This window comes from Eumetopias jubatus, unplaced genomic scaffold (assembly GCF_037043125.1).
Source record: "Eumetopias jubatus isolate StellerSeaLion01/CBP00866 unplaced genomic scaffold, mEumJub1_p1.0 scaffold_9, whole genome shotgun sequence".
Taxonomy (NCBI): Eukaryota; Metazoa; Chordata; class Mammalia; order Carnivora; family Otariidae; genus Eumetopias; species Eumetopias jubatus.
The window spans coordinates 9,078,075-9,099,943 of record NW_028274815.1 but is presented as its reverse complement, the minus strand read 5'-3'; the positions used below and the strand labels follow the sequence as shown (position 1 = coordinate 9,099,943).

General features: G+C 54.0%; 1 protein-coding gene across 4 annotated transcripts in view; it reads right to left on the bottom strand.

The window, feature by feature from the left end:
- GREB1 (growth regulating estrogen receptor binding 1) overlaps positions 1–21,869 on the bottom strand; it is a 71,935-nt gene that overhangs the window by 36,481 nt on the left and 13,585 nt on the right. For all 4 annotated transcript variants that reach the window (XM_088026161.1, XM_028099471.2, XM_088026162.1 and 1 more), the window contains exons 4-16: positions 20,526–20,708; positions 18,928–19,071; positions 17,981–18,109; positions 14,400–14,513; positions 13,771–13,914; positions 11,203–11,388; positions 7,363–7,713; positions 6,341–6,469; positions 5,527–5,655; positions 4,702–4,899; positions 3,782–3,962; positions 2,221–2,416; positions 464–600 (exon numbers count right to left, since the gene is read on the bottom strand). In XM_088026161.1, coding sequence (XP_087882287.1) covers positions 464–600; positions 2,221–2,416; positions 3,782–3,962; positions 4,702–4,899; positions 5,527–5,655; positions 6,341–6,469; positions 7,363–7,713; positions 11,203–11,388; positions 13,771–13,914; positions 14,400–14,513; positions 17,981–18,109; positions 18,928–19,071; positions 20,526–20,708 — 2,221 coding nt within the window. The remainder of the gene's footprint in view (positions 1–463; positions 601–2,220; positions 2,417–3,781; positions 3,963–4,701; positions 4,900–5,526; positions 5,656–6,340; positions 6,470–7,362; positions 7,714–11,202; positions 11,389–13,770; positions 13,915–14,399; positions 14,514–17,980; positions 18,110–18,927; positions 19,072–20,525; positions 20,709–21,869) is intronic.

Genomic DNA, 21,869 nt, shown 5'->3' with positions numbered 1-21,869 from the left:
CTCAGTTTACTTGCAAAATGGAAATAATAGCAGCAACTGGCTAAGAGAGATGGTCAGGCTCTTGGAACAGCAAACAGTACAAAATAAGCACTCGACAGATGATACACATGGGACATGAAAGGATGAAGCCAACTATGATTGTCACTATCACTTCCTTTAAATCTTTTGGTGTCTTACCTCCTCCCATTTACTTGGCTTCCCCGTGTCTCAAACACACCCTCCCACATTCCAACATATTACTGCCCATTCCCATCTCTAAAACATTCTGGAACAACAGCACGACAGATATCACTGGCCCCACAGGCAGGGCAAGAAATAAACCAGAATCCCTTTAGTGGAGGGACAGACAGAGTCACCCAAGAAAGGAGGATGGTGGCCCCCTTCCTGGAATTCTCTGGCTGCACACTCTTCAGCTCACACTTGACTCCTGAGCATTTTAGTAACTTCCAACAGAGACATGTACCTTTTTCCTAATGCCGTGACCATGGCCTCAAAGGAACTGTCGTATCTGAGCAAAGGGAGGCTGTGTCCCGAAAGGGTGGACTCAATGAACTCTGACAACCCGAAGTACTTCTTAGTCTCAGGATATAAGTCCACCCCCTAAAACAGAGAAGAACATCAGTCACACAAACACTGCATTTGCGGGGATGGAGAGACTCACACGCTGGGCACGTAGATGGCCGGCACAGGCATCTTGATCTAAACTGTGCTGACGTGGGGAGCCTCGATGGCTCAAGTCAGTTAAGTGTTCTACTCTTGATCTCGGCTCAGGTCATGATCCCAGGGTCAAGAGATCGAGCCCCATGTCAGGCTCCATGCTCATCGTGGAGCCTGCTTGAGATTTTCTCTCTCCCTCTTCCCCTCACCCAGCTCATGCGCATACACACGCACATGCTCACTCTCTAATAAATAAAATCTTGTAAAAAAAAATAAAAAATAAAAATAAATTGTGCTGCTGGGGCGCCTGGGTGGCTCAGTCGTTAAGCGTCTGCCTTCGGCTCGAGCCATGATCCCAGGGTCCTGGGATCGAGCCCCACATCGGGCTCTCTGCTCCGCGGGAAGCCTGCTTCTCCCTCTCTCTCTCCCCCTGCTTGTGTTCCCTCTCTCGCTGTGTCTCTCTTCTGTCAAATAAATAAATAAAATCTGTAAAAAAAAAAAATAGTTTTAAAAAAATAAATTGTGCTGACTGCAGTCCTGTAGCTGACATTTTATATATTACTTCCCTCTGCAGACCCAGAGCACAGAGCACTCTATACTTAAAGGATGGCGCATCCATATCGGTCAAGACTTTTCCATTCATCTGACCCTAGTGTCTCTGCCAAGAAAAACATCAGCCTTGTTTTTTTTTTTTTAAACCCACAACTTTCTTGGTTAAAACGACTTCTTTCCAACAATTTTAAGCTAGTTTTAGGAATAGGCCAATCAACCATCTTGTGTTCAGCTTGCTATTAAAATCAGCAGGAAGAAATGCATTTATCTAATCAATTTCACTCCCATTGACCTAACATTCCTAGTTCAACCCTCCTCTGCCTCATTTTCTCCATTTGTAAATCAGAAATCATCCTAGCCTCTGCCCCTTATAGGAGTTCATATGATAAAGCACTCAGAACAGTGCCTCCCTAGCTCACGGAGCTGCTACAGAAACACTCGGTATTACCACCACTGATTCCACGTCTGCTGGACTGAAGCCAAGCATCAGTATCTTTTTAAGTCCCTCAGATGAGTCTGGGACAGCCCCGAAAAGTCTAGAATTTGAGGTTTGCTTGTTACTTGTATAATTAAGTAGACTCCAACCACCCAGAATTCTCCAATTAGTCTCAGAAGTCTCAAATTATCAGCTGTAGCCTTCTATTTTGATGAGAAAAGGCAGGGGATAAACCAAAACCTCACCAGGTTTTACGGATGTTTGTTCCATTTGAGAAAGGAGATTTTGAGCCTTGCAGCTTAAAGATGTGGGGATGGGAAAAGCAGGAACCTTTCTAAGGCTTCTAGACTAAACATTACATGTCCTCAGATGGGGAAGATAACTAACGTCTTTTGGGAAAGTTCCTAAAGACCAGGAAGGGTTTAAGTCTAACTCTGGGTCACATCAAAGACCCAAGAAACAGGAGACCCTCTTGACCCCCAACTACACCAGTTAATCAGGGTTTTTACTAAACAGAATTTCTCCCAACTCAAGGGTCATGGGGACACCAGACCTAGCAGCCCCATGGCACTCACATTACTGTAGGATGCAGGCCAGTGGATCTCGTTGTAAGGGCTGATGAGGGTATGCTGTGTCTGCAGCGCGTAGGGGAAGGAAGTCACGTGGAGCGTCACGATGTTGGGGGCCTCCTTCACCTCTCTGCAATTGAGCAATCTGTCCACCAATCCCACGGCCGGGTCACTTTGTGAATAGAGATCATGAACAGTGCTACTGAGGGAGGAAAGGGGGGAGAGGGGGAGACACACTGAGTGGAATGATGAATACTGCTCTATAATTTCACAGGGATCAAGCAGTTGAATACATTTCTAACTAGCCCCACCCCCAAATGTGCAAGAAATCAAGGCTTCTGGCTCTGCCCATGACGAGGAAAATTTAAGAAAAAAAAAAAAATGACCACACTGCAGGCACCTGTCCGGGACTCCCCTGACCTTTGCTGCCTATTAAAAACCTAGCCAGGGGAACAGTATTTACAGAGGACTGCTTTCGGGATACACAATCCACCCACTCCTCTAGAGCAGGGCTTCTCACCCAGGAATGCTCCTTTGGCCCCATCTGAGCGTGCACTTGTCTCCTTAAATTCTTTCCCCTAAATTCCTTCTGACCTGAAATGATCCACAGAGAATATAAAATGGTACATTCCATATTAAATTTAAAGGTACAGGACCAGGAAGGGGAAGCATTTTAGACCAGGGGCCCAGGATACAAGCGCAGCTCAGCCGTTCCCTGCAGGCCATGGCCTCAGCCTTCCGTCCTAGCCACCCAGCAGAATAGAAAACTCTTCGGCTATTGGCTGGCAGGCGGCTACTCTGAGAAACCTACCCCCCAAATGAAGATTCACAAGATAGCTCTTTATACAACTCAGGACGTTCAAATACCTCCGAGCCCATGCACAGGGACCTTATATCGCATGCCCTGCGTATAGGTGATCTCTGAGGTTCTGGCCAGCCCTATGCTTCTGCATCCGTGAGAAATCAAAGCCTTCCTCTGCAATCTGACCCAGGATCTCCCTTCCCTCCTCACCCCTCCCGGGCCAGTCTAGGGAGATGACAGATCCTGGTAAATCAGGAATCCTGCCAGACTCTGAGCCTGACAGCATCTAAAAGGCACCTAGATTTACATTCATTTGAATGGAGTCCATAAAATCGCCCCTAAACAAGGGTGGCACCAGCTGTGACCCTCGGTACTGAAGCCAATGGGGCCTCCATCAGCAGGGGAGTTATTCCAGTCAGGATCCCCTCCTCGCACCAGGGGGCACCCTGTCGCCGGGTGGGGTACAGAAAAGGAGGCCCTAGTTCTAGACCGGCTCGGTACTAACACCCTCCTGCCCCCACCCCAGCCCTGTGACCCTGAGCCTTAGTTTCCATGATAGCACCTTTTAGAGGCTCCACTAGATGTCCCCTGAGAAAATCGCCAGCTCTAAGGTTCTGGAATACATCCATGGCATCTGCTTACAAATGCCAAAACCCCAACATCATTCATCTTCTCAAGGCTTGTACCCACAGGCCTGAGTGTCATCCACATATTAATTCAGGGAAGGAACCCGTCAACCCTGCCATATGCCAAAGCCGCTCTCACCTCACGAGATCCCAGTGGGCATGGTCATGGATTAGGACAAAGAGCGTATGTGGGTTCTGAAAGGAGTTTTGCAGGAAGGACTTAAATTTCGTCTGCGCTTCGGCATCAAGCTTCAAAACATACTGTTCGACCCTCTGCTTAGTCATGCGCTCCTTTTCCAAGCCAAGCTCCAGTAAAACCCCTGTAACGTGGTAAAAATACATCACGAGTAATCCATGACAAGTAAAACCCTTGTCACTAGTTTCTCATTCACTCAACAGACGTCTGGTGAGCACCTGCTATCTGGCTAGCATTCTGGCTGGCCCCAAGGCTATTGGGATGTGTGAGACGTGGGGGAGTCGGGGCAGCTGACCCCATGCCAACCGTGGTCACACGTATGTCTGTGCAGGAGTTGGGCGAAGAGGCGGGCCCGTTTCCTAGCAAGGTGTGTGCACGGTGGCCCACCCAGGGGGTACAGCAAAGCTGGCTTCATGAGGCTGGTGATCCTAGGCTCGGTGTGACCTCCCCACCCTCCCCAGCAAAATCACCTCCCAGCCTGAAGGCCGTGGAGCTATGGGTTATAGAACCCTAGAACAAATCCTTTCAGTGAAGACACTGACTCTTTGTGTATTTCATATTTCGTCCCCTTGAAAGCACAGGGAAAGTACGTGAAGTTGAAGCAGGATATCAACACATGGGTTGTTGACCTGAGTGGGGGAGAGTGGAAATTCAAGTCATGGTTCTTGCTTTAATGGATTATAAAATCTTGGGCAACCTGCTATCTCTGAGCATCTGTTTCATGATCTATAAAATGGGGGTATTAATCCCTGCCCTACCTACTTTAGAGGCAAAGACTGGTATTTCAATTCCGAATCTGAATTTAAGGGAATCAAAGCTTCTCCCACACAGACACCACAACCTGCCCCCCAAATGCCCCGTACCTGAATGCCAGACACGGAACAGGGTCTGCTGATAGGTCACTTCGGAGGGGGGAATACAAATCAGAAAGTCCACCTTCTCAAAGGATCCTAAGTCCAAATTTTGAGTGCTGGAATCCGCAATTGAACACACATGGGAGAGGAGCTTCTGAGCCACGGCCAGCTGGAAGGGCCGGATGTGGTGGGGCTCCAGACTGTAACCTGGAACCAGAGCCCCCATAAAGGTGAGATGCAGAGGGCCAACACCCTGGACGTCTGCTAGGGAATCCAGCAGCAGGGCCCTGCCTAGTGCACACAGTGACCAAAGGGGGATCACACCAACATTTATCAAGTGCCTACTCTGGGCTATGTACATTTCATACTTTTCAGAATTTAATAATAAAAGGATGAACAGTGCTCAGGGAGCACAGAGGCGGTGACCTTCTCTACCTAAAGGGGACAAAGACAGCATCCCAGGGAAGCTGACCCTGAGACAGGACTTTGGAAGAGGCTGTGAGTTCTCTGGAAGGGAGGGAGACCATCACAGCTCTTTGGGAACTCAAGATACATAACATATTTCAATGATGCACTGATAAGCTGGAAATCTACGCAGAGAAATATGCCATCTCTGGAAAAGTGTACAAGCATCCATTTCAGAGTAGGATGAGACTACTAGTGTTTTAAAGACTAAAATAAAAATTATGTATCAGTCCACTTTGATGCTAAGAAAATGCCCTGCCTTCTGGATGTGCCTCTAACGTTGCTTCCTCACAGCCCCCCTGGCGCCCCCTGGGTGCTGTCTTGCCAGCCCAGCCCAGACCCTGGCCGCAGGCTCCCCACATCACTCACTTGTGCATGCTGGAGCTCCGCCGACATCCAGGGATGCTGATTTGGTGACAGAGGAGGCGGTAAGTGAGGACGGAATATGGCCTTGATTTTCCTGATGAAATTTGTCCAGCAAAATGTCAATGTCACCCTCTGCCCAAAACAGAGAGAACAACAGAAATGGGTTTTCCATCCCAGTGAAACTCAGCAAACCTCCATGCGACACCTGTGTATGAGGCACTGTCCCAGGACTGGGGTAATGGAAATAGAGAAGACATGGCCCATCCAGTCGAGGAGCCCATAGCCTAGTAACGAAGGCGATTATGTCGGAGAAAATTGCATTGTGAGGTGGCAGGTGCCAGGACAGAAGGAAGAGCCAGGTGCTGAAGGACAGGAGGAAGGGGTCCGAGCCCATCCTAGGGAAGGAAGGGTCAGCAGAAGTTTCTGGGAGGAAATGGGGTGAGGAGCCAGGCAAAGAAGGGAGGAAGGCACAGAACTCACAGGAGAGAACACACAGACTCAAGAAATTCAGAGGGGGGGGTGGGTAGGGAGCCACAGTGCACAGGGTGGAGAGGTACAGGGCAACAGGCACAGGACCCTCGGGTGCCCCAAAAACCAGGAACCACAAGCCCCCCCCCAACCTAGGAGAACCCAGTCAGTGCAGGAAGATGGCCAGCCAGAGACCACCACAGAAAGGGTCGTAAACGCTAACCTGGAGAATGAAGGGCTCACCCTGCACATCCAAACCAAGGCCGGCCTCAGCAGGTCCCAGGGCACGGGCTCCGAGGGGACTGCCCCTCCCACTTGTGAATTTACACCTGTCTCACTACAAGCCTACCTGGACAGAGGGTGCTAAAAAAGGCCCCCAAGGAGTCCACTTTCCCCGTAACCAGCTCATAATTGACTTCTTTCTGGTACTCCGCTGGGGTGAGAAGGCTCTCAGAAAGAATTCGGGCTTGGTATTTTCCTGGAAAACAAACAACCTTCACTGGGCCCCTCCACTTAGAATGAGCACGTGAGCCCCTCGACGGCAGAGTCTGTGCTCACCGCTCTCTCTTTCTCTCCCTAGCCCCAGACCACAGCCCAGTGCCATCCTCTGCCCTGGCCTCCTGCTTCCCTACAACGTGCGAGGCACAGAGTGCTGCCACGTGGTCTTGCGGAGCCCCACAGCCGTCCCCAGTGGCAACATCGCCTGCCTCATTCCTCTCAGGCCCCTGCTCCAACGTCAGCTCTGTCAATAGGGTCTCCTGACCCCTCTTAATAGCCAGCTTCCCAAACGGGCTCCTCCATCCCCTGGCCCTTCCACCCGAGATGTTCTACGCTGTGTCTGGCGTCTGCTTCCCCGACCAGAATGTCCACTCCAGGGAAGCAGGGACCTCGGTGCCTTTGTGCCTGTGTCCCCAGCCCTTAGAACAGCAGCTGCACATAGTAGGGCTTCAGTAAGTACTTATATAATTTATTAGTTAACTGACTCATTAATCTACAGCATACAATAAAGGATCACTGTTGTTGCTGTTCGGCATTAGCTAGTTGAAGGAACGGAGGGCCAGAGTCAGGGAGGGACCAGTCACATCACCAGGCGCGTGCAGCCGGGCTTTCCACCCCGTCTATCTGGGCTCCAGAGTTGCCCAGGCTCTCTAGGGGGAAATGGGAATGCTCACCCTCCACTCGGAGGAGGAATGAATCCTAACTCGGCATGCTAGCCAGTGCACGCACCCCTCACACGGGAGGGCACTAACCGCAGTCCCTGACCGACTGCTGCTACAAACCCCGGCCACGAGAGGCAAACTGCGCGGATCTGCAAGGGAAGAGGACACAGCTGCTCTCCCTGCAGCCGCCACGCTCGGGCGCGGGGCTCACCGGTGACCGCGACGCAGGAGTCGATGGCGGGGCTGCGGCAGGCGCGGACGATCACCACGTAGTTGGTCTTGGCGAGCTTGCCCTCGATCAGCAGCCGGAACATCTCCGAGAGGCCCTCAGCCAGGGAGTAGGTGCACTCGATGATGTGCACGCTGTCGTTGCCGGAGCTAGCGGCCAGGCCGGCCAGCCAGGGCAGCTGCGCCGAGGTGACCGGGGCCGCGGCGCCGGGTGCGGGCGGGCAGCGCTGCGGCTGCGCCTGCTGGTACTGCCGGATCTCGGTCAGGTGCGACTCGCGCCACGAGCGCAGGAAGATCTGCTCCAGGTCCTCCATCAGGGGCACCTGGTCGGCTGCTGGCAATGACAAGACAAGACGGCCCGAGAGGCTTCAGCGCCCACCCACGAACACGGAGCGCGGGCCTGGGGAGACACGTGTGGGCGGGCTCGGCAGTAATCCAACCCGCATCACTCGGGCTCCCCTGTCTTACAGAGGCTGGGAGGCTGGGATGCAAGCGCCGGGAGGGCACGCGAGCAGCCACGCGCTCCCCAGCCTAACCGAGCCGCAACTCGTCCTGCCCGCCTCTCAGTCTGGTTTTCAGCGACAGGTTCTAAACCACTCTAAGGACTGAAGCCTCCGACTTCAGGGCTTGTCTCCTTTCCTGCCCCTGAACGCGGAGCCGGGTGTCACACTGTCTGCGGTCTCCGGAACCAGCACTGTCGCTGGGCACACCGGGTTCCCTCAAGCGAGGCACTGCCACTTAATCAGCAGTGTCTCCACTATTGATCGTTCTATTGCTTCCAAATAACCACTGCTATAAATACCTCCGCAACACACGTCTTCAGGGATGGAAACTACTAACTTCCTAAATTCTCACAACCGGGCTTCCAGAGCCAGCTAGTACACATGATCGGGCTCTTTCCAGGTGGTCCAAGCGTGCCAACCCACCATGACATTAAGGGCAGGTGAGGACACTGGGTTTACTGCACCCTTAGCTCCACTCGATACCATCGCTTGTGTTAATTTCACCGAAAAACATTACCTGATTCGTTCATTTGTGCTTCTCAGATGCCTAGTGAGACTGAATACTTCTAGCATTTCTTTCCTATAGACATTTTCTGGTGCATTTGTCCAAATTTTGTATCTGGGTGAGCTGGAGGAAAGAGCACCCCACTTCAATTCAGAAGACGTGCTCCTTCCCAGCTCCACCCTGCACCAGCTCGGACTGAGAGCTAGCTATCCTAGGATACTGGTTCCTGACCTGAACGACGGGGATCACACCACCTCCTCATCTGGATAGGCCACGATTTTATTAGATTAGCTGTTAGACCTCCCATCTCTAAAATCTTGCCCCTAAGCCCACACCCCCTTGTGGAATCACCGTCACCAAGCAAAGCTCTTGGGAGAGTTGTCTACCCTCACCACGCCTGTTTCCTCACCTCCTCTCTCCGACCCCCCACAGCACACGCACAGCTTCTGCCCCCACACTCCTCGTACACACTCATCATCAGAGGGGCCAGGGGGGCCGGTCGCTTCCAGACACCCAAACGCAATGGCCAATAATGAGCCCTCACTCCACTCCTGGCCTCACTGACTCAGGGGACTAGTCCCTCTCCTGAAATGCTTTCACGGGATTCTGCGTCCATGTCTACTGTTCGTTCAACACGTGCTGAGAGCCAACTTTACACGGCTGGTACCGCTGGACACACAGACGAGAACGAAATCGACAATCCTGATCTCACAGCCCTTACATCCTAAGCGGGGGACACGCACCTAAAGTAAACAAATACACACAGTGTGTAATTTCTGGGGGTGCTAGTGCTCTAAACACAAGACAGAGTAGACAGAGCCCCGGGGGCCTGGGCAGGGGGCGCTGTCTTAGATACGGTGATGAGAAGGCCTCTCTAGATGACATGTGAACCAAAACTCCGAGGCCATGAAGCACTAGTTATGCAAATGTCCTGGGCAGGTGCGTTTCTCGACAAAGGCACAGCCAGCGCAGGGGAGACTGGTGTGCCTCGGGGGACAGCAGGGCTGGAGGGACTGCGGGAGGCAGGCCGGTGTGGCCCCTGGCACCAGTATGGGTTGAGTGTGTGATAGGAAAGCTCGGCAGGCTCCAGCAGAAGACAGAGACGATCAGACTCACAATTGTAACAGATGCGGTAAGAGCAGCTCCCTGGCAAGGAAGGCCCAATGGGGACGGTGGACAAGGGCGGGTCTGGGACAAAGCAGGGCTCACCAAGGACTATGGATCATGAGGAAGAGCAAGACACACGCCATGTTTTCCCAGATTCCTGACTGTTCCAGGCAACACTCTCAAGGTTCCGCCCAACCGCATGCCTCCCCAGCTCTCCATCTACCTCCTCCTCCAGATCTCTGACTGCTGGGTCAACAGAGCTCAAACATCGGCGCCTTTCTCCCAGGGGCTCTTTTCCAGTCTCCCAGCTTCAATGCAGATCATCACTGGGCCAGTGTTCCCTAAACTGACACCTGTAGCTGCACCTTCTCCCTGGGGCTCAAGTCCTGTCCAGCCAAATCCTGCAACTGGCCCCTCGGTGGCCTCACAGGCATCTCAAACTCGAAACAGCCAGGGCAGAACTTATGCTCACCCTCTGGCTCCACCATTCACCTGGGGGCTCAGGGCAGAACCCAGGCTGCACCGTTCCTTCCCTTCCCTCAGACAGACAACCCACCGCCCTTACAGCTTCAGAAAAAAATCCAGCGCCACCCTCCCGTGACCCTTAGTGGTCAAAGCCACCTCCCACTTTCACTGGGACAACACAGCCCCTGCACCATCCAGCCCCACGCAGCAGCCGCTGTGGTCTTCTGGAAGTGAAGGTCAGATCATGTCCATTCCAGAGGTGCGGCAGATTGAATTGCGTGCCCCCTCCCCAATTCATATGTGGATGCCATAACCCTCACTGTGACTGTCTTCGGAGATAAGGCCTTTAAACAGGAATTGACGTTAAGTGAAGTCATAGGGTGAGGCCCTGGTCCAGTGGGACCGGTCGTGGTATGAAGAGAGACACCGGAACCTTCTGTCCCTCTCCCCACACGCATGCGCCCAGGAAGAGCCCGGGGGCACACAGAGGAGGTGCCGTCTGCAAGCCAGGAAGGGAAGCCTCCCCAGAACCCGCCCGTCTGGCACCCTGAATGTTGGGCATCCAGCCTCCAGACCGTGAAGCATAAATGTCTGCTGTTTAAGCCCGCAGGCTGAGGCACTCTGCTATGGCAGCCAGAGCTGACAGACACAGAGCTGTCTGTCAGTGTGTCTAAAGTGCAAACTCTTGGCTGTACCCCGAGGCCCTGCCCCTCTGCCGGCATCCCCTCCCCCACTGTGCTACAGCCACCAAGCCTGGCCCGCAGCCCTCACCGGCCTCTCCCTTGCCTCCCCCACCTCCTCACGGGTCCCTCCGGGCCCGCTTCCCACTCAGGCCCCCTCGAACACCATCTCCTCACAGAGGCCTTTCTCCGTGATGCTGAATCAATCCCCCACACACACAGCTCCCTCTCCCTGCTCAAACGGGCTCCTCTCCCACTAGAATATACTCTCCTGAGGGCAGAGCCTTTGTTTTATTCCCTGATCCCTCTGTGCATCTGGAATGGCAGGTGCATTGTTTTTGGATTATCTCCATAGGTTCTGACCCACTTTAAGCCCTGCCCAGGGCCTCAGGGCGCTGACCTGACTGCAGCGTCAGCATGTTCTCCGGGCTTCCATCCCCACGGGCCCCATGGCTTCACAAGGGCTCCGGGTGACGGGCCGCAATCAGGGCTTCCGCATTTCCCACTCCGCTGATTAGTCTACCAGTGACTCCCGCGCAACGTGCAACGGGAGGGAGACTCACCCAGCTGGACGAGATAGTAGACGGTGAGCAGGAGCTGTGTCTCCTCTGAGATAGGCTGTATGGTGGAGGCCCCATATTGCTCATACGCCCGAGAGATGGACTGTGAGTTCTGGTAGCACGCGTACAGGAGGGGGCTCACGACCACATCGTTCAGGTTCCCACATAGGTAAGGGAAGTTCCCGTGGCCTGCAAAAGAAGCCACGTCTGCTTGGCAGCCGGCATTGGGCACAGCATGTGGCCCCCACACGTGCGGCATCTCCAAACACAAGGGGGCCAAAGCGTGCAGGCCAGATGCCGCTGGGGTAACTCTCGTGCCCCGTTTTGGGGAGACCTCGGACTCCGGCCCTTGCTGAGCTGGCGCAGCGGCTCGGATAACAGACCAGGGCTGTGGCACGTGTTCACTGCCTTGTCTTTCACGTGAGCAAGTTGTGGCCCAGAGGGACGGGCCCGTGGCGGAAGCGTCACACCGGGCCGCTCCTCAGCATGGACTACAGAACGCTTCGTGGAAGCAGCACCTTCTGGCTCTCTGCCGACTGCCTGACAGCCAGCGCCCCCCGCCCCGACTCCCCTACGTGGGATGCTGATTCATATCCTCCCGGGGCTCTTGAGCAAGCTGGGTTAGGAAAATAAATCACCGTACAGGCCAGAGGCTCCAGGCCCTGACAGAACGTGACCAATGCTTTAGCGCACGTTATAGATTCACTCTGATGACAACCCCCAGAGGCGGAAGAGCCCGGCTGGGTTGGACTCTGCACCGTGCACCAGCTGGGGGGGCCCTGGGCAGGAAGTTTGACATCGCTAAGCCTCAGTCTCCACATCTGTACAATGGGGTGAACACATGCAGTCCCCATGGGGCTGCTGAGACGATCAGATGTGCTAAATGTGTGTGTGCTGTCCTGTACTCAGGCGGTCTGTAGACTTACGCACCAAACACACACTTACTGAACACCTGCTGTATGCTACATGCGGGCGTCGTGCTTGGCTCCAGGGAGAATCTGATGACTGAGCCAGTTCACACCCTCAAGGAATTGCTTCTCAAACCTGCGGGTGCATGAGGATCCCCTGAAAGGCAGCCTAAGACACAGATTGCTGGGCCCTACCACACAGCTTAGGATTCAGAAATGGGGCCTGACTGTGATTCTGGGATGCTCCTGGGAGTTCACGCCTCTAATAGGTCCTGGAGGGGGATGGTTCTCTGGACCAGGGACCACAAAGGAGGTGCCACTGCTCACCAACATGATTCAAGCTACATGGGGGCCCAGATGACAAAGAAACTAAGGCAGCCTCACAGAGAAGGCACGGGGGTGGATCTTAAAGCACAGGTGGGGTTTGGGCATGTGGTGGGTAGGGGCGGGAGGGGAGAGCCAGGGAAACAAGCATGTTACAAAGCGCTCATGGCTCGAACAGAGCAGCTGTGCCGGGAAGTGCAGTGAACTTGAGGAACAAGGAGGATGGTCTCCATCTGAGGTCGTTAGCCATTAGACACAGGTCTGCTGGACCCTCACCCCGACTCTCCTGGGGCTGCTGGCTTGGGGGAGGTGCAGGTGCAGGTCCTGCCCATATCACCGTGCTCTGTTTTCCCATCCCTGTGTTCTCAGGGCCTACCACAGACACGAGATGGCCATGTGAAGAACATAGGTAATGTTGCTGCATGCTGACCTCCACCTTAATCAGCTAATAGGGCCCAATGGGATACTGGCCCTGTCTCATGCCCAGTCCAAAACCCACATTTGCACCCTTCTTCTTAAATACCCTGTCCACTTTTGGTTTTTTAGGAAAAAGGAGTGCCTCTCTTAGTTCTTAACTGCCTGTAAGATCTCCCTCCCACTCTCCTACCACCCTCTCTCCTCTGTTCCTACAGACACGATACCAAATACAGTATTAACTTAATTAAGGATCAGAATGCACGCGTGTGCATTATCATAGGCCAGCATGAGGAACCAGAGAAAACCATCATCAAACAAGTCCCGCCCAAGCTTCACATTTCAAGATCTCCTGCTTCACTGGAGAGGGACTTCTTTAGCTGAGCCAAACATCTACCTCCACGCAGCATACGTTGGAGGCCAACTGTCACAAAACAGATCAAATCTAGTTTTCTTTTATGCTTCCACAGGGTGACCATAGACATTCCTTTCCCAAAGTCAGATTTCATAGTCTAAATATACCAGTGGCCCAGGGTGACAACAGGACCACCCGCCCGACCAGGGGTCCTTGAAGCAGGGGGCTGATGGATCCGTCTCCGATCCCTGGTGCTTCATACTGGGCCTGTTCACGGGACAGCAGCTCGGTGAGGTTGAATGAATGAATGTGTGAATGAACGAACAGATGGACATCGTGGAACTGAATCATTTCTCCCGGGCTTGTTGTGGAAGACCGTGACCAGCTCTAGAACTCTCGGCATCTGATCCGGGGCTACGCTAGTGACTGGTCCGCTTCGTTCTTTCGTTGCCCTGGGCGGGGTCTTAGAGCTTTCTCAGGAGGACACCCCCGGCCTCAGCCTGTTGCCTGTTCCTTGCGGACTCCTCCAGGCTCCCCGGCCTCCACCACTGGTCCCACTGCTATACTTGCCTTTAAATATCACCGGCTTGGCCTTGCATATTTTCAGCAAGTTGTCAGGAACGGACACTGGTTCTCCGGAGGCCACGACAGGAAATGTGACCGAAGCTGGTCCCACCAAGCCAACCTGGGGCACGCAGGACATGCTTGCACTCTCTAGAAACATGCCAAGAGTGTTAGGAAGACGCAAAGAACGGGGCCTCCCTCTCCGGCAGACCCGACATCAGGCTGGCCTACACATCTGCTACAGCCTGACATTCACCCCCACTTAGGGGAACACCTGAGTCTTGGAGTCACAGATTCCTGAGGTCAAAGCATCTTTAAGGTCGCCTGATCCACCCTTCCCCACCAAACAACACAGTCCCCTCTTCAATCTCTCTGCCACGTGACAGGCAAGCCCCTTTTAAATTTCTTCAGTGTCAAGGAGCTAGCTTACTGCTGTACAAGGACTCTGGGCTCTGCTGTGCAGCTCCAACATATGAAAGACCCTTCGGTCATACCCAAGTCTGCCCCCTAGAACATCCTCACCAATTCATACAAATTCACACAGTGTGCAAGTGCACACACACCCCCGGGTCTCACCGGCAGCACCACCACCAGCCCCCGAGTCTTGCATTTTTGGCAAGGCCGCTGTCACTTACCATACTTAGCTCTGTTCCCACCACCCTGGGAGTAGCCACCATCTGCAGCTGATGGAGATTCTGGAGACCACCCTTTGTGGCGTTTTTTGGGGGGCCCGGAGTTTGATAAGATACCTAGACAACGGAGTGTAGATTAGGCTGTCGCTGAGGACGAGCTTCAAAACATTCCCCTGATTTGGAGAACACTTGCCATTTTAAAACATCAGAGCTTTACAATCGTTCTTAGCTGTTTTAGTGAAGCATCTGGGCGTGAGGAAACATCCCGTCCCTTTCAGTAAACATTTCATTCCAAACCACCCAAGTGCTGAGCCTTATCTCTGAGCCTCGGCACCCTATTCTTTAAAATGGGATCATAAACCCGACCGTGAAAGGTGGTTTGATAAAGACTAAAGAGCATGCACATAAAGCACAGAGTCTGGGCCCACTGACTGGCAGCCGCCGAGACCACATCCTCCTCCGGGTCCTCGTCTGAACATTCCAGTGAATGAGACCAACCACTGAAGCCACCATCACAGCTTCACCACTGGGGGGCAGTACTGCTCCACCTGTGCTCCACTCCCACCCTAGCCTTGACCGTCAGCCTCAGACCAAAGAAATCAAGGGGGAGAGAAGCCGGTGCTGGCGCTCGGTGCTCGCCGCTGCTGTCGAGTCATTTCTGCCCACTCTAGATAACAGCATGTGCGTGACTCGTGCTTGATGTTCAAAACATCAAGAATCGGTTACCATATTTTTTTGACCAATCCGACACAAAATTTCCCTGACCTTTAGAGCTACACATTCAACTACAACTGCATGGTAAATTCACCTGGGGAAGCTTTAAATCTCTCTTGTGCCTGGACACAAGACTATCTATCCCAAGTAAACCAAAACCCAGCACCTGCGGGAGCCCGGGCATTGCGAGGGCCCCGAGCGCCCTGGTGACGCTAACTCACAACTGGGGTTGAAAACCATAGTTTAGAGCAATGTTTCTGTAAATGTGGTCTGAGAAGGAGCTGGACAGAAGTAACAGAGGCTTGTTAAAACTGCCCGCTCCTGGGCCCTGCCCTGACTATAGAACCGGATCTCTGGAAACAAGAGAAAACTGCCACTATTCCCAGGCACCCTGGCTATGCCTAAGTGCTCTGCAGTTTGAGGGTTATTGCTCTAGAGTCTCTTAAAGGTAATAAAGTTATTCTCACCTCTTCCTTAGACTGATCAGAAACGAAGAAAGTGAATAAAGAGTTAAAATGCAAGGTACTTTGTTTACACAGAGCTTTCAAGCAGGTGGGCTCCTTCGACCACCCCCCACCAGCAATGCGGGAGGCAGCCACGATTATGGCCGTTCTGTTCAGACCACAGCTTCTACTGCCCAAACATCTGTCCTCCAGTGCCAACAGACAGGAAGATGCCAGCGCCCTTGAAAACCACATTAAACTAGCAAGGAGGCACTGGGCCTCGACACTAAGGACGGAAGGTCTACAGATATTTTCCCCTTTGGGACACAAGCTCTAGCCGCCCCTAGTGTGGACTCAGCTCACCAGCTCTCCCAAAGTGACAGCCCCAGGAGCCGTCCCTGTGCTCCCAATGGGGACCATTTCTCGCGGTGGCTCCTGGTACTGGGGAGGGGGTCACTACTTGGCACTTGGGTGAGCAATTCTTCATTATGCAGTCCACTCACTGCGGGACACGGAGCACCGGGACCCCCGTGTGGGACCACCAAAGAAGGATCCTGGGCACCTGCTAACAGCCGCCACCAGGGGGCAGTACCTCTCCTCTGAGAACCAAGGAGCCACAGCCCTCAAGCCCATAGTCAAGACTTCTTGTAGTTTCAGAAACAGTTTCTTAAACCTGATTTCCTCTCTCCCCAGAGCAGGCGGGAAGGCCCAGGACCTGTGACATTTTGGCTATGCTGTTAAAGCAACTCCATTCAGTAAGCCTCCACGGCAGCCGGGCACCAGGGGCCCCGAGATGGGGAGCACACCGACGCTGCTCTCGGGAACTTCACTACCTGCAGGACACACACGGCCGGGAAGGGAGACAGACACCTGGGGCATCCCAGAGAGGGAGGGAGCCCTCCTGCAGGAGGGGACACCTGAGCTACGTCCTGAAAGGCACGGTCAGCCAAGGTGAGCCGCGGGGTGGGGAGAATGCTTTGAGGTCACGATGTATGGCCAGGGGGTGGGGACAGGACCTGGACGGCACTGAACCACCCCACACAGCCTGAGTGTGGAGGTCTCAAGCACGAACAGCAGGGAATGAATGAGGTTCTACGGGTTGGCTGGGGCCAGAGTCCAGCAGGGCTGGAGCGCTGCTAGGGATCTGGGGGCTTTCTCCTCCCACACCGCTCCTCATTCACCAGAGCAAGGCCCTCGTCCCCTGCTGCTTGGGTGAAGGTTGGGTGTGCACCTGCAGGCAGGGCAGGTGTGACAGGTCAGGCCTGCCGTCACCGTCCCAAAGGCTTGGTCCTTGGCCACCCTAAATTCAGCACCTCACAGTCCCAGGAAGAAAAGTGGGTGCCTGCCTGGGGCTCCTTCTGCAGGAGGAAGGACGAAAGGCTTGACCTTGGATCTGGTTAGGTCTGGGGAGTCTCAGGTCCAATTCAGAGAAGACACTGGTCCTTCAACTAAGAGGGAGACTCCCACCAGGGAAGTCCTCTGCTGGCCACGTAACAGAAGCAGGGAAGCCTGGGCGAGCCTGGGCTGCCTCTCTGTGTCTCATGTTCCTCTTCTACCAGAGTGTGGGGCGGGACAATTGCTACAGGCACTTCCAGTAGATAGTCTTGGATCCCCAAATCCACTTAGCTGTGTGCATGGAGGAGGAGAGAGGGCAGCCTGGCTCACTAAATGGCTCCCGCGGGCATGGAGGGGCAAGCACAGAGCCCAGAGTCAGACTCCATGGCCTCAACTCTAGCAAAAGGTCTGCTTAACCCCTTCGTTCATCTCCTGATCCTCCTCCACGCTCCCTCCCTTACCATCTCTCTTGCTCCCCCAACTGTAAGTGGTAGCTCAGCTGTCACCTCCTCCAGGAAGCCCTCCTTGAGAAGACCAGCTCAGGGATGATGATGATGATGTGGGTGGCATAATGGTGTCCACTAGTGAGCTGCCAGATGTGCCCTGAATTTCCATACAGCCCCCCCATCTGACCCTCTCAGCTGCCCTAAGAGCACAATTCTTATCTCCAGATGAGGCAACGATTTAGTCAGAAGGCTTGTCCAAGACCCCCCAACTACTAAGAGACACAGTTGAGTTTCGATTTCACATTTATCTGATTTGGGAGCCCACGTTCTTCCCTTGACACCACGCTGCCCCCTATTTCTCCAGAACTCTACAGCCCTCCTGATGCGTAGCCCACAGGCGACTGGCCGCCCACTGCTTCCTGGCGTACACCCATCACCCAAGTCGGTGGCCAAAGCTGCGGTCCCACCCAGCACTGGGGCCTGGATGGCCCCCAAGACTCGGGAGGCACCTGCTGGCCAGTCCTGACTCGCCCTCTATGCCACACCAACTCCAGGAGGCACCGTGGCCCCAGCATGGTGGCTCCCGCAACCCCCACGACAGCCCGGCCCGGAGGAAAGCGCGACCCCCCAGGACAGGCAATGGCACCTAGCGCCGAGGGCCGCGGCATGGCCGACAGGTCGTTCTTCACCAGCTGTTGGTGCTTTGGGGAATCTCTGCCATTGAGAACGGCTGGACCCACAGCTGCCGTTAGCGAGGGGTGCTCAGAGACTGGTCCTGGCAGCAGAGAGAGAGAAGGGGGGGCGCACAGTCAGTTTACAGGATGCTCCGTGAGCCCAGCTAGCGGGAAATTACTTTTCTTCCATTTTTATAAACGAGCTTTACGCCGACAAGTGAGTCTGCCTACTGAGAACACAAACACACACGCACACACTCCTGTTCCAATGAGCACGGCCTGGGTGAAAGTAGGACCAGGGAGACCTGAGGAGCCGCAAGACTCTTCCGCCTGCCTCCCCCTCCCCCTCCCGGCTCAGGCTTGTACCGAACATGCTCAGGAAACTTGTCAGGCTTGCAGTCGCCCAGCTCCGGGCTGCTCACGGGGCCTGGGGCTCCCTGGGCCTGAGGATAATGCTGGGGGAAGTTGGGGGTACTGCTCCTCCGAGCCTCACTGCACTGCTTAAATGCCCACATCAGCCAGAATGGTCTGGAAGGCACTCCAGAGTCGGGGGTAGCACAAAACGTTTCCTGTGGGTGAGGTGGCATGATGAGGGGGTTCAGAGCATGGTTTTGAAGCCAGCCACCCTGTGTCTGAATCATGCTGATCGGTCCACACCACCAATAAGGGGATCACCTTCCGTAGCCAACAGGAATGCAGGACACCTTTACAAATTAAAAACATAGCATGCTGTGCCAGAAACTACTACAAATTCAAGATGAAACACAAAGGTGCTGCAGGCAAAGAGGACTAAAGCACGTCTCTTATTTATCTTGAAGAATGTGTGGCTGCCTCATCGAGCCACCATGCCGGGGACACGCCAGGGACACGCCAGGCCCACGGATCCAGCACCACTGGTGCTTCACTGCCCGCCGCTCACCCGCCTGCTGGGCTCCCATCGGGATGCTTGGCGTCGTTCCAGGAACGGGCTCACTGGAGAAGGCAGCCAGAGGCCCGGGGCTCTCCGCGGGCGGGAAGAGGGAACTCGAGCATGTCCCGGCCAAGGTCTGGCGGCTTCTGAACTCTAAGGGGACAAGATGCACGGGTGAAAACCAATTCCCCACCGGTTCTGAAATGCTTTCTAGACTGGAGTTTGTCCCAGAAGAGAGCCAGATACCTAGATAACTCAAATGGTGCCAACACCTTCCTAGCTTTGCTTCAGGGTAGCTGGGGAAGGCGGGGGTGCTCCATGCCAAGGACAGGGGAATCCATCTGGGGGACAGCTCTGATTATCAGGAGTTCTGGGAGGCATCGTGAGCATTTGAGAAAAAGGGATGACACAAATGAGTCACCCCATCGCTGCCCTTCAAGTCCAAGGAAAGAACAGACTATTACTCAGAAGGAGAGGAATAGCCAACACCCGGCTCCCCCCGACTCCATCCTGAAAGTCACCCTCTGTTGGAAAGATGGACCCCCAGCAGTGCGGTGCATCTAGCTGATGAGGAACTTGGTCACAGCAAGTGATCACAGACTCTTATCTGGTCCCACAGTGGAAGAACCACTGCCTCCCAGGACCTAGAAAATGACTGACACACAGCAGGAGCTCAAGAAATACTCATCAAGTGATGTTAAGAAGACGAGAGGGGTGGGGAGGAACACCCAGAGCCAGCCCCTCCTGAAGCCCTTCCTTCTCTTCATAGCAGCTGGCTGGGGGAGGCCAGGCGACCAGAAGTAAGCCAACGCAGACAAGTGACGGATAAAAGGTTCTCCCTGAGACCCCTCCTGGGACATGTCCCTCTCCACAACTGGTTGGTGGGGGTGGGTATCTCAGGGACCAGGGACCACCTATGGCTGGGCCTCTGAAAATCCATCCCCCACCACTACCATCCTCTTCCCTCCGTAGATGACTTAGCCATGGGTGATACGGGGAGACAGGAGGGAGGAGAGAAGCCCAGGAACTTCTTCAAGGTCAGGACTGTAAGGCTGGCCTTTCTATTCTATTCACAGAGTTCAGGACAGAGAGAGGAGAGGCATTATTCAAGCCATTATTCCTCTAAATCGGGGTTTCTCAGCCTTGGCACCACTGATATTTTAGACTGGATAATTCTCTGGGGGGGGGGGGGCTGTCGTGCACGATGCAGGATTTCCGCAGTGTCCCTGGCCTGCACCTGCCAGATGACAGTTAGCACTCTCCAGTCATGAGGACAATAACGGTCTCCAGGCATTGCCAAATGTCCCACGGGGGACAAAATCACCCCCAGTGGAGAACCTCTGCCCCAAACACTTGCCACAAGAAGGCACAGGATGGTGTGGCCCTCTGTCAGCTTTTAAATGTCCCACACAATTTGGCAGGTACTAGACCCACCCATAACACATAGAGGCGTTGTGTCTTCACGGGGCTGACCTTTGGCCTGCAATCGTGCCTGTAGAGCCATCTCTCCTCAAAGTCCTGCTGCCTGGCATCTGGGCCCACTTGGAAGACCCCCACCCCACCCCCCGGTTCACCCACCCAATCCTGCTCAAAGCCCAAGTGCCCACCTGAGCCTTTCCAGCAAATGAGAGGTCCTTTGGTGAGAGTCCCTTGTGCATTGCGGACCAAGTAATACTTCAAGTGTTTCTGCTTCTTGGGCTGAGTGGTCAACTTAAGATTTATGTGATTAGAGAATTCCGTGAAGTAACAGAAGCCTTTCTTTCCACAGCCAACACAATTCCCAGAGAAACCTGGGGGAGGAAACAAACCATGGATGTCTCCAACTTACCTTCAATATCCTCTTCAAATAATACAGACCTCATGGAGGGGCGCCTCATGGAGGTGGCTCAGACAGTGAAGCGTCTGCCTTTGGCTCGGGTCATGATCCCAGGGTCCTAGGATCAAGCCCCGCATCTGGCTCCCTGCTGAGGAGGGAGTCTGCTTCTCCTCCCTCTCCCCCTGCTTGTACACTCTCTCTGTCCCTCTGTCAAAAATAAATAAAATCTTAAAAAAAAAAAAAAAATACAGACCTCATGGAAACTCTTATCTTCATTCTGTGCCACCAACCAGAAAATTCCACAAGGCAAAGGTCCCTGGCACCCTATGCTGGGCCAGGGGTCAGTATGACCTTGACTCAAACAGAAGAAGGACCAAGAAGACTTAGCCATGGACAAACCGCCCCCACTCCCCCGCCCCGCCGGCAAGCTTGGAAGACTGAACTTGCCCCAGGGGCAGATTTTAAAGCCTGTTACACAGAGCAAACTTTACAAGACAAGAACTGTTGTGTTCAACTGTCTACACTGATCAAGTACCTGTAACAAGGTGGTACGTCCCTATCTCCAGTCATAGAATCTCGATCCTAGGATGCACTGAGAGACCTCCCGGGAGCCCCAGATCGCACCCCGATCCCCTGAGTTGCTGAAAAGAAATGAGGAGAGCTCCACGGTGCAGGCAGAATGGCGGCAAGGGAATGCTGGGGGCCCGGCAGCCAGGGGAGCGGAGACCGTCTCCAAGAGCGTGGCTGTCACCGTGTCGGTGTCCCGCTGCTGAGGCCCGAATAGGCCTTCCTGGGGAGGGACAGAGGTTCCCACCAACTGTGAGGCTCCAGAAAGGCTGCCCCATGACAAAACTACCTCCTGTGAACAGTTAAAATCCAGACAGCACGCATGAGAAGAGCTTTATGAACTATCAAGTCCAATCAAACCATCCTCAGAACCGCTGGCTCACAGAGGAGAAATGGGCTGATTTGCCCTTCCCCCTACAGCTGCTGCCGTTCACACCCACCATCTCAAGAAAGCCTTCTTCAAGACCTCGCTTTGCCCACTGGTGCATCTGGTTTCTACGGTACAAAGTCCTTTGGTAGGGGAGCCCCTGAAGCTAAGACTAATCTATTTTGTCATATTCTCGGGCTG